General features: G+C 33.9%; 2 protein-coding genes and 1 pseudogene across 3 annotated transcripts; 2 read left to right on the top strand and 1 right to left on the bottom strand.

Annotated features, from left to right (window-relative positions):
* The first annotated feature begins 2,049 nt into the window (after nt 1-2,049).
* On the top strand, nt 2,050-5,156 carry LOC132066804 (cytochrome c oxidase assembly protein COX11, mitochondrial). Of its 2 annotated transcripts, none has more exons than XM_059460009.1 (6): nt 2,050-2,535; nt 2,610-2,662; nt 3,408-3,480; nt 3,596-3,700; nt 4,167-4,247; nt 4,340-5,156. In XM_059460009.1, exons 1-6 carry the CDS (start codon nt 2,353-2,355, stop codon nt 4,439-4,441), a joined length of 597 nt encoding a protein of 198 aa, XP_059315992.1. In that variant the 5' UTR covers nt 2,050-2,352; the 3' UTR covers nt 4,442-5,156. The 2 variants fall into 2 exon arrangements, with proteins under 2 accessions (XP_059315992.1, XP_059315993.1); XM_059460010.1 differs by having other exon boundaries at nt 2,324-2,515.
* LOC132066234 (probable leucine-rich repeat receptor-like protein kinase At1g35710) lies at nt 5,157-7,133 on the bottom strand (annotated as a pseudogene).
* A 1,236-nt stretch (nt 7,134-8,369) lies between these two features.
* Nucleotides 8,370-9,262, top strand: LOC132066233 (uncharacterized). Its single transcript, XM_059459584.1, has one exon. It carries the CDS (start codon nt 8,370-8,372, stop codon nt 8,898-8,900), a length of 531 nt encoding a protein of 176 aa, XP_059315567.1. The 3' UTR covers nt 8,901-9,262.
* Nucleotides 9,263-12,319: the final 3,057 nt, after the last annotated feature.

Below are 12,319 nucleotides of genomic sequence, written 5' to 3'. Positions count from 1 at the left end.
AAAATGCATTCTTAGCTGATCCCTAATTAAGAAACAAAATAATGTTCTGTATTTTTCCTTTCTTTAGGAAAATCTTAAATGGTGGTATTTTGACCATCCTAATGTAAAGGTGTTTAAAAGGTTTTAAGAAAAAAAAAATTCCAAAACTCATGTTTGAAAATGTTTGTATAGTTATTTTTGTCGCTTTTTTAAGAAAAACCTCTTTTCTTTTTTAAAAAAAAGAAGTTCTTAAATTAGGACCAACCGCGTATATGTTTGGGCCTACTAGTTTCAAATGGACCCAATTTTATCAAAATTGTTTTCTTGGGCTCCATTGTATTTTCCTCAAATTTTCATCTTCCTTGCCTGAACCACCACTAACTAAACAAAACAACCATTGTTAAGAAAATATTGTTAAAAGTAAAAAATGTTGGTTTATATACTGAAAATGGAGATTGTTTAAAAGAAGTTTTTGTGAGAAAATCAGTTTGAGGTCACTGCTCTTTTTTCCTGTCTTGGTTTTCTCCAAAAAGCTAAGCTTTTGAGAAAATACTATTTTTAGAAACTAATTTGTATAGCTTGGAGCTTCTATATATTCATCTTAGGCCATTACTTTGATTCTCTAATTTTTCAGTCTATGGGGATCTTTTAGCAATTGATTTTAGGTAAAAGCACTTCTCAAAGGTTTTTTTTTTTAGAACTTGAAAGATGAAATTTTGAATTGACTAATATGGCTAAGGAAAAACTAACTTCAAAAAGCTGCTTTCAAGAGTTCCCGTCTTGGATGTGTTGCTACACAAAATGACAGCTGCTATACTCTTATTTCATGCTTATGATTTTAGTCTATTTCATGAAAGAGATTTCTTGGAAATGAATGGTCTACTTTAGGATGATTTCCCAATAAATTTTCCTCACGGATCTTTGGTATTGGTATAGGTCATGTTGCTCGGACTCTTCAAAAATGTGCCGACTGCATATCAGATCCTAGTGTGTAGTGCATTTTTGGGAGGATCCGACACAGGTGTGACAACATTTTTGGAGAGTCCGAACAACATAGGGTATAAGTGTTGTGTATTTCTGCTAGAGTTAGGTTTAAAATCTGGATTTTGTGGAAGGGGATATGGTGAGTTCACTACCCCCATTTTGGCCTTGATGTGTGTGTCTTGAAGGGCTGTCTTGCTTACGACAAATTCCTTATTAGACAAATGAGTTTGCAACTTCTTTTGGCCAATTCCTTGGAAACATGATAAAGAAATGGACCTTGGACCTCTCCCAATTCTTTCTCGCGATCTTTTCTTTGGCGAAGTTTTGTTGTAAGTTCCCTTTAGTATCCTGTATCTCCAGATTTTTTCCTTTATCCCCTAAACCCCATAGCCAATTATTTTTAATGATACAACAAAGTTGTATTGAGTTTAGTGATATGTCTGGACCACACTTCATGCAGAATTCTCAAGTTCAATTTTTGCATAGTTCTTTGTTAGTTTTACAAGTTAATTTGCATTATTACTTGCTTTTCATGTGATATCAAATTTGTGATGGTGTACTATTCTTCTTAATTGAGTATTAATAAATGATTTTGGAAAAAAAGAAAATATTTAACCTGTTATAAGGGGATTTATTCTTCTGTTTCCAGTATGAAATGCTTATTTATATCCTGATTGTCTTAGTGGTTGTGTTTCATTTTCATTTTTTGTGTAAGGTGAAAACTTTTTTTGAATCCTAAAATTAGGAATAAAAAACTGAAGAAGGTGCATAGATAGCTCCTTTCTTGTGTTATGAGCTATGCAAATGAGTGAGAAGTCTTTCTGCAAGCAATATGTGTTCCACCATTTAGCTCTGCTTTCAAAGACCTTTATTTTGTTTAAAGTCTTCAGCAGTAAAGCAACAGAATAACACTGGACCATTTATTGGAGTGTAATATCTTCTTCTTATGGATAATCTTTGATGTGTTTTGATTACAGGGCAGCTTCCAGTTTCACGGAAGATGTCACTTTTCAGGCTCTCTAGAAGAGTCAACCCTTTACTTTCTTTATACAAGACTCATCATTATCCGCTTTCCACATCCAGGTGATTAATTAGCTATTTTATTTTTCACTTAATTCTTTTTCCTTTTGGCATATCTGCATAGCAATGAGTTGTTGGTAGTTGAGTGTGTCCCATATTGCTCAATATATTCTTCCTTGATTCAGGGAATATCTTGAAATTGTAGTATCAAAAGATATAAATCTTGGGGCAATCGACGGTAAACATGGACAAATCTTTGGTTTTGGATATCGACGTTTCACATCAAGGTGTGGGCTTAACAAATCTACACTTCACAACTGCAAAGGGTCGTTCATTTCGAGAGGGCAGAGTACAGTTAGGTCTTGGCCAATGTTGAATCTTCATCATCATTATGCAACTCAGGCTACTGCAACAGAGAATAAATCAAGGAAGATGCTCTTTTATTTGGTGGGTTTAGTTTTTGCTATGGTAGGGGCTAGTTATGCTGCTGTTCCTCTGTACAGGAGGTTCTGCCAAGCCACGGGATATGGAGGTACAATTCAACGTCGGGAGGTAAGTTATTCTTCATTGATCTGGTTGTAGGTAGATTTTCGTGGCCAGAGTTAATGAATTTTACCACCTTTCAGAGTGTTGAAGAAAAGATCGCCCGGCATGAGAAAGATGGAAGAGTTACTTCCAGGTACTTTCATATGTTACTGGATTGAAGATCTGTTTACTGTAATTGCAACTATTTTTTTTAGGGGGGCATTTGAGAGTTTTTTGTTCACTCTTGTTATTAAAAATCATTGATTCGGTGTTTAAAGAGATGAAGTGATGCAAAGTGAGGGGCCATCGCTTCATGGGTGGAGCCACACTTCTTTTGAGAAGTGTGGTCTTCCAAACAATGAAGCCATACTGATACAAAGAAGAACCGCTCGATTCTTTAAATCTCAATTTTTAAGGAGTTGGATTAATATTGTTATAATGGCTTATGGATTAATATTGTTATAATGGCTTATTAGATGCTGAAATAAGTAATTTAACTGCAATTTGATTGTTGTAGTACTAAATGCTATTGTGATTATATTGGCATTATGACTTACGAGATGCTTCAAAAAAGAACACCTTTTTTTGCTTTTCGCTTATAAGAAACATTATTTCTCTCCAGTTCTTTATGTCTACTTGCCTAAAAATAGTGAATAAAGAAAAACATTGGTGTTCCTTAAGAAATTACTACAGAGAATTTATAAAAACTGTCTGGCAACTTGCAAATCAACCTAGTTTTGAACTGTTCACCACTGGACCTCCGAACATTTCTGAATTGTCAAAAGGAAAAAAAATTGACGCTCGGAGAAACTTCTAATATGGTATATTTTTAAGTGAAGTTTTTTTTTTTTTCGTTCTGCATCCCATTTCTATAATTTAACTCTAGTATACTGCATTAGGGAGATTGCTGTGCAATTCAATGCTGATGTAGCAGACGGGATGCCTTGGAAGTTTATTCCAACACAGCGCGAGGTGCCTTTTCTGTTATAGGCATGTGTTTTGTTCATAAATAGTTAGTCAATGTACTAATGCTTTAGCATGCTTCCTATGTTCCACTTGATGTCATTCTCCTTATCTTGTGATTCAGGTAAGAGTAAAACCAGGAGAGAGCGCTCTTGCCTTTTACACTGCTGAAAATCGAAGCTCGACTCCTATTACAGGCATATCAACATACAATGTAACCCCCATGAAGGTATATATTTATAAAATCAGGCGCCAATGTAGTTTCCCCGCCTATTATTGTATCTTCAATGTTTTCCTCTCTAGAACATCTCAAAACTGTTGATACTCCTCATCATAGCGATAGTGTTTCTATTGGACAAGTTTATATTTCTGTGTCTATTCCAAACGTATTATAGGTGATAAACAAAGGAATCCTTTCTTTTTAAAAGTATTGAGCTACAATCTAGTCAGAGTCAACTTTCATTGATGTTGGCACCATTATGGCGCCAATCCTTCTGTTCAAGAGCGTTGCCAACTCATGGGTTTCAACTATACCATAAGCAACCTATCTCACACCGTGTGCAATATATATCTCTACTAAACGTTGATTGTTTGGTTCTCTTAAATACTACAAGGTGCAGGGCAATATTATTAGGTATCTTTATGGCCATTTACATCAAAGTTTTTAATGGGAAACAAAATCTTTGTCTCATCAGGCTGCTGTGTATTTCAATAAAATACAGTGTTTTTGCTTTGAGGAACAACGATTGCTTCCTGGGGAGCAGATTGATATGCCTGTAAGTAACTCATCAAATTTCTTTGCCTAAAGATTATTGCATCTATCCCTGTTTTTTGTGCCAATGACACAGTAATGAACTTGCATTTGTAGGTTTTCTTTTACATTGATCCCGAGTTTGAAGCCGACCCCAAAATGGATGGCATCAACAATTTGATCCTATCATACACATTCTTTAAGGTCTCGGACAAATAAAATAGCTGCTTTGCTCTTGTACCTGGGTGTGGTCGCTACCGGAGATGTAACTACTACAGGAATAACTTTGTTTTAGTGGCCGACAAGGGAAAGAATGGTGAAAACATTATATCACCTATAGTTTGTGTTATTATGGGAGCAAAAAGAGCATTTGAAATCCTAATACAATAATTTAAAAGAGCACAGAAAAATAGGAATGGCTACATCAATTGTAACCTTTTCGTTAGCCATATTTTGTCTTTCTGTTGTGTTGGACGATAAATCTTATCCACTTCCTTGGTTGTGTATTATACTTGTACTAAAACTAAGATGTAGATCGTTACTATAAACTAAAAATCAATATAGAACTCAACTTGAATACCTTAATATTACACATTTCTTATAAGCGATTATTTCTTCTTTTGTAGTGCCTTTGACTTCGCTGCTTCTTTCTCCTTTGCGTAGTAATTATGTGCTCATATTCTTCAATGAATCTTGAAAGCCATTTTGGATTTCTAGTAGAAATCATCCGATGGAAAAACCAATACATAGTCCACATCCATAGCCCAAAAGGACAACCTTCCATTCAATGAGAAATTGAGAATATATTTCTTGATCTAGCAATGATGGTGTATAATTTTTTTCTACTACCCTATCATTAAGACATCTTTTCGTAAATGGGAATCCATGTAATCCGTCATTACCTTGAAATTCGTATGAATTCGATTCAAAGGTATCAAATTGATATACACAAGGTATGCATGAGATGATTGTAGGAGAGATTCAAGTCCATAAGAAATCTAAGAGAAAAAAGTTGTTCTGGTATCTCTCCTTCAAGCAGGTTATCTGAGAGGTCCAATAGTTCAAGGCATTGCATCTTTGCTATTTCTGCAGGAATGGGACCAGAAAATTCATTGGAGAAAGCAGAGAACACTTCTGCATTGATCAAGTTTCCTATTTCTGGAGGAATATGATCTGTTAACTGGTTTGTATCAAGATAAATTTTAACAAGATTGACAAGTTTCCCTATTTCCACAAGAAGGGAGCTAGAAAGCCGATTCCCATAAAGATACAAATAGGTCAAGTTGTTTAAATTCCCTAATGAGGCTGGAATAGAACCATCAAGAAAGTTATTACTCAAAGCTAGCTCAATAAGAGATCCTAGGTAACCTATTTCTCCTGGAGTCGAACCATTTAAACGGTTCTCAGAGATGTCGAGGATCTCAAGTGGGATCGTGCGAAATATAATTGGTGGACAAATCAAGAGCCGATCCCGGGTGGGATGATGCCAGAGAGATGATTTATGCTAAAATTAACATATTCAAGAAAAGGGAGAGATGAAACAAGTCGTTCTGGTATCTCTCCTTCAAGCAGGTTATCTGAGAGGTCCAATAGTTCAAGGCATTGCATCTTTGCTATTTGAAGCAGAATGGGACCGTAAAATATCATTGGAGAAAGCAAGAGCTTGCCCTTTCCGCATTGATCAAGTTTCCTATTAGCAAGTCGTGAGGAATATGATCTGTTAACTGGTTTGCACCAAGATAAATTTCAACAAGATTGACAAGTTTGCCTATTTCCACAAGAAGGGAGCTAGAAAGCCGATTCCCGTAAAGATACAAATAGGTCAAGTTGTTTAAATTCCCTAATGAAGCAGGAATAGAACCATCAAGGAAGTTATTATTCAAAACTAGCTCAGTAAGAGATCCTAGGTAACCTATTTCTCCTGGAATCGAACCATTTAAATGGTTCTTAGAGATGTCGAAGGTCTCAAGCTTGGCTAGTGAGCCGATTTGTGGTGGGATGATGTTGAAAGAGAGATGATTTATGCTAAAATTAACATATTCAAGAAAAGGGAGAGACGAAACAAGTCGTTCTGGTATCTCTCCTTCAAGCAAAAGTTATCCGAGAGGTCCAATAGTTCAAGGCATTGCATCTTTGCTATTTCTCAGAATGGGACCGTAAAAATTCATTGGAGGAAGCAGAGAACACCTTTGCATTGATCAAGTTTCCTATTTCTGGAGGAATATGATCTGTTAAGTGGTTTGCATCAAGATAAATTTCAACAAGATTGACAAGTTTCCCTATTTCTACAGGAAGGGAGCTAGAAAGCCGATTCCCATAAAGATACAAATAGGTCAAGTTGTTTAAACTCCCTAATGAAGCAAGAATAGAACCATCAAGAAAGTTATTACTCAAAGCTAGCTCAATAAGAGATCCTAGGTAACTTATTTCTCCTGGAGTCGAACCATTTAAACGGTTCTCAGAGATGTCGAGGGTCTTAAGCTTGCTTAGTGAGCCGATTTGTGGTGGGATCGTGCCTGAAATATCATTGGTGGACAAATCAAGATAGACAAGATTAGCGAGTTTACCAATTTCAGGTGGGATGACGCCAGAGAGATGATTAATGCCAAAATTAACATATTCAAGAAAATGGAAAATCATAAAAGTGTGCCAATGACACTTGCATTTGTCATATCCAGCATGTTTACCCTACCATTAAAGCATTTAACTCCATTCCAATCCCTGCATTCATTAGAACTTTGTGTCCATGAAGCCAATAAGGAATTATTTTGCTTTTGCAAAGTTGCTTTCCATTTTAGCAGAGCAGTTGCTTCCCCAGGGGAAGCAAAAGTAATTGTGAAGAGATATAAAAGAGAGAAAAACTGAAGTGGAGAAAATATATTGGGAACCATCATCAATTTGAGCTTGATTAAAATTTAGTGTTTGATCAAGAACTTGTACATTTTAATATTATAGCAAGTCTTGTAAGTCAATGGCATTACATTTCTCAACTTGTGAAACACGGAATGGCTGTACATTTCTCCACTAGTGAAACACGGAGTAGACTTTGGAGTCGATGAATTCATGAATGTCTCACTATCCTAAAGACCATGGTAAATGTGTCAGGCTAAACACGGAATCAGCATTGCTTTCTCAGATAAAATTCCTCCTCAATTTGTTAATTTTTTTCCCCCACTTTTGATGGAATAGGAATAATCGATAAGTTGGAACCCATCTAATACATTGTTAACCAAATTAAATCAATTCCCTTAATAGATAGATATAGCTTCTTCCATGATGATCAGTGGCGGAGATAGAAAATTTACCGAAGTGTGTCAAAATATAAAAAAATAGATGCACGTAAAAAATAAGAGGATTCAACATATAGCATATATACATAAAACTAAAATTTAAACCTAACTAAATAGTGTAATTTTTCAGCGAAGGGGTGTCATTTGATACCCCTTAGTATAAGGTTGCTCCGCCACTAGGCACTGCAGTGCATAACCAATATGGGGAAATCGAAGGGCAAAAAATCGCATGGACAAGTTTTACCACTTAGCCACGAAGTTTAATCAAATATATCAGGAAAGTCTCGTCAAATCTTAAACATTACAACACAAAATATATATAACAAATAATAAAAAGACATAATAGGTAGCAGAAATTTACACCTAAAAAAACTACACCAAACTCCAATTTTAGGTCAAAATAACATAAATTAAAATTTAAGATGATGCATCTTCATATATGAGTTCATATTTAAAAAAAAAAAAAAACTATTCATATTTAAATCTTGTAATGAGAGTCTGTCACATATTTGACGAAGACCAGAGCTACTTATTTCAAACAAATTACAAACACTGTTCATGAATATATTTAAGGTCATTTCGAACAAATTTAAAGAGCTAAAACTGTTCAAAAATATATTTGAGGGATCATTTTGAACTTACCCAAACATGAGAGACAAATTTTCTCATTTTCCCTACTCTATTTTTTTTGATGAAATATTCTCTCATTATTACTTACCATATTTTCTCATGCATGCATTTATTTTCAAACCTGGCTGGAAGGTTTTCATATATATATATATATATATATATATATATATATATATTGATTCGAAAACCCTAGAATCTAAATTCAAGAGTGGCAGTATACTGCAGTAATGGGGAAGGTGAAAGGAAAACATCGTCAAGACAAGTATTACCACTTAGCCAAAGATGCCAGATACCGTTCAAGGGCAGCATTTAAGCTCATGCAACTCGATTCCAAATTCTTCTTTTTGCATGCATGTAAATCTGTTCTTGATCTTTGTGCCGCTCCTGGTGGTTGGATGCAAGTAGCCGTCAACAAAGTGCCCGTTGGCAGCCTTGTTTTAGGTGTAGACAGAGATCCTATTAGGCCAATTCGGGGTGCAATTTCTATACAAGAAGATATTACGACTTCTAGGTGTAGATTGACTATTAAAAGAATTATGGCTGAGAAAGGTGTTGGAGGGTTTGATTTGGTTCTTCACGACGGATCTCCTAATATTGGTGGTGCTTGGGCTATGGAAGCTACTGTGCAGAATGCTTTGGTCATTGATTCTGTTAAGCTTGCTACTGATGTTTTGGCTCCTAAGGGAACTTTTGTTACTAAGGTACGTATGGAGGTTTTGAATATTAGCGGATTATATGATTATCATATTCATATGTAGTGGCGAAGACATGATTTTTGCTAAGGGGTTCAAAAAAATCAAAGGAAACAACTGTCAATGAAACTCAAACTTGAGTGCTCATGAAAATTTAAATCTATTTACCGCTGAGCCAAGCTTTTGTTTTGTGTTAAGGGTTTCAAATGAACCCGCCCCTTCATAATTTTCATTATGGGATATTTTATAGGGATAGTTACATTTTGGGATCGCTCAAAAGAAAAATAGCCAGCAAATATATAGGTTTCGTACTATATTAAGTATAAATGTACTATAATATTCATGTCGTATACACGAAATATACATTTATATACAAAATATATATAATGTATACATAATCAATGTATAGGTTTTGTATATTTTGGCTAGCGCCCGTAATTAATTTCGACTGATGGGCCAAAATGAAAAAGAAAACTTTATTTTATGCTGTACTTGGTCTCTTTCTTTGTTATTTGGTTCGGTGAGAGGATACTCTCTGGCTGCTCTTTGCTACATAGTATTATAGTATTATGTTATACATCTGTCGTTTGTCTTTTGTTGTCGGGTTGATGCATGGGTCATGGGATGGAAGCTATTTATCTACAAGTTATTTCTTTCTTTAGTACTTCAGTACACACGTGCAGACATTACATGTGCAATATATACAGTATAAACATACATATATATGTAAACATGATTGTCATTTGAGGTCTTAATTAATTTAATAGTATCATTCTGCCGTGTGACCGCCTATATAATAACAATCAAACTTTCAGAAAATTAGAACAATGAGATAAACAAAAGACAGCAAAACCAAGAAAGATACTCCATCCGTCCCATTTTACGAACACTTTGACTGGGCACAGAGTTAAAAAAAGAAAGAAATATTTTTGAAATTTGAAGTTTGAAATCCTGGCCATAGGTCCCAGGATCGTAACCTGGCTCTGATACCACCACATTGTGAGATTCCACTGGGTATGTTGTTGTTGCCGTTGTTGGTCTAAAATAATTAGTAGATATTTGTGTAGCTATAAATCAATCTCATTAAGGGGTCCTTTGGTAGGATGTACTAGATAAAATAATACACGTATTAGCTTTGGTATAATTAATCCCTTGTTTGGTAGTGTTTTTCAAACCACATGTATTAGTTATACACCCTATTCAGTACAATTCTTATATATACATAGCAAACCGTGGTATTAGCAATACAAGGATTATTAATACATGGATAAGTATGGTTAAAGACAGAATTGCCCTTAATACACCAAACCAAGCAGTGAATAAGAAATAATCTAAGCATTACTAATACACCCTCTCCAGCACTATTCTTGTATACTCTACCAAACGACTCTTAAGGGCTCGTTTGGTACGGGAGATAAGGGATAATTAATTCCGGGATTAAATTTGAAACGAATTTCTCCCATGCTTGGTTGAGATACCTAATCCCGGGATCACTTACCCCAAATTGAAGTATACTTTTTATCCATGTGGGAGGGTGGAATAACAACCCCAGGATAATTAATCCTGGGATAACTTGTTCCCCAACAAACGACCCCTAAGTGTAAAATGCAAAGTTTAAGTTAAATTATATCATTCTTTTTGCGACAAACTAGAAAGGAAAATACATCACATAAATTAAAACAGAGCGAATATAACATGCTAAAAAATCAGACCTGAACCCAAAACAATAAGGGTACTGAGAGGTTGTGCTGAATTTGGATTGCTTCTCTGATATACAAAATATAAAATTCTAACTATAGTGACCACACCAATAGTTACAAGAAATACCAAAAGATTTGATGATGACATGGTAGAGAGGTAAAAGCTCCCTTTCTCCATTTCAAGAATCTGCATGCAAAAGAAAACATTTTTTTTTTTAAATTTCACTGTAACATGTCATATATATATATATGCTTCAAGGAAAATTCAAATGCCAATTCACTAATATGAACATTAATGAGTAGATATAGAATTAAACTTAAACCTCAATGTTAATCTTTTAATATCAGAGTGATATCCAAAGAATGACAAAAGAAATTGGGTTTTGGGTGAAAAGCATTTGGTGAATTTAGGGATTTTTTATTTGAATAAAGTTTAATATATGGAAAATATTTGAAACCGAACAAACAAGCAACCAAAACAAAAAAAAAAAAATCATGCTTAAAATGCAAGAGTTATTATAAGTAAATAATTTTTTTATCATTTCTTATTTAAAAAATTTAAAAAGATAAGTACATATTTCAAGGAAAGTCAAAAAAAAAAAAAAAAAAAAAAAAGAAGAAGAAGAATGTTAATGTGTTTGCTTTTTACTTTTATGTGCGAATAAATATTTTCAAACAAAATGTTATTCTCTTTTTAAGTTTCATAAAATTGATTACATAAGAACTTTCGATTAGTATTCTAACTTGTCTTTTAGTTATTCTACTTTATATTTGGTTATTATAATGGGGAACCATGATTGCTTGTCTCCACATGATGGTATGATAATTGAGACTTGGGAGTACCTTAGAAGCAATCATGGTAGTTACTAACTTGTTGAGTGAAGCAAAAATAATAATTAAAAAAAAATGGAGATATACGAATTAATTTGGTGAAAATCGGTTAAGTTTATCTACTTAATGGCCTTCCCAAAGCTAAACATAATTTTGATGCCAACTTGAAAATTTATATTTTAGCCACTAATTATTTCCTCATAAATTTATTTATATATTTTAAAAAGACGTATAGACCGAATTGAAGCCCAAAATAAATCAATGCACAATATGTTCAACGATCTCTATTATAATTTATAAGTGACAGTTTACATGAAAAATAGCAGTACACGTAACCTTGAATTCTTAGGTTGGCCTCTAGTTATAGTCCATAAATAGGTAGATCAATAACATAAAAAACAAGCTTTATTACTTTTTTATAACAGGTTAAAATAATTATTAATAGTATAAAGGGATAATACCCTCTTTGGTCCTTAAATAATTGATGAATTCTGATTTTGATTCATGTAATATTTGATTCAATGCATTTAACCTTTAATTAACTTGTGTAATATAGGAAATATCTTATATACAATTTTAAAATTGATTATCCTAAAAATGAATTAACAATGTAAATTTAACGTAACACGTGAGTAATTAAATAGTTTAACAGTTCATAATTCACTAATCTTTTTTAAAACTCGCAATCATAGAATCAAAAGTACATGTTGCAATTAATTGAAGATTATATACGCTTAACCATGAATCATAAATCAAATAATTATCTGACAACTGAGGGACCAAAAATGATGTTGTCCCTAAGTATGAATATTCTTATACTAATAATAAAAGTTAAATCCAAAAATGAAATCCCAAGTTTGTTACCTATTTTCACGTTATACTAATTTTACCATCAATGATGTACTAAATTATCCAAAGATGGAGATTTAGTCAACCTCCCACAACTACCTCATT

Source organism: Lycium ferocissimum, chromosome 8 (genome assembly GCF_029784015.1).
Source record: "Lycium ferocissimum isolate CSIRO_LF1 chromosome 8, AGI_CSIRO_Lferr_CH_V1, whole genome shotgun sequence".
Classification (NCBI taxonomy): Eukaryota; Viridiplantae; Streptophyta; class Magnoliopsida; order Solanales; family Solanaceae; genus Lycium; species Lycium ferocissimum.
This window is presented reverse-complemented; position numbering and strand designations above follow the sequence as displayed.

Bases quoted from the DNA above. Each gene is read 5' to 3' on its own strand.
- LOC132066804 (XM_059460009.1), top strand. From the start codon at position 2,353: ATGTTGAATCTTCATCATCATTATGCAACTCAGGCTACTGCAACAGAG. The intron at 2,536-2,609 runs GTAAGTTATTCT...ACCACCTTTCAG, and splicing joins GTACAATTCAACGTCGGGAG to AGTGTTGAAGAAAAGATCGC. The intron at 3,481-3,595 runs GTGCCTTTTCTG...CTTGTGATTCAG, and splicing joins TTATTCCAACACAGCGCGAG to GTAAGAGTAAAACCAGGAGA.
- LOC132066233 (XM_059459584.1), top strand. From the start codon at position 8,370: ATGGGGAAGGTGAAAGGAAAACATCGTCAAGACAAGTATTACCACTTA.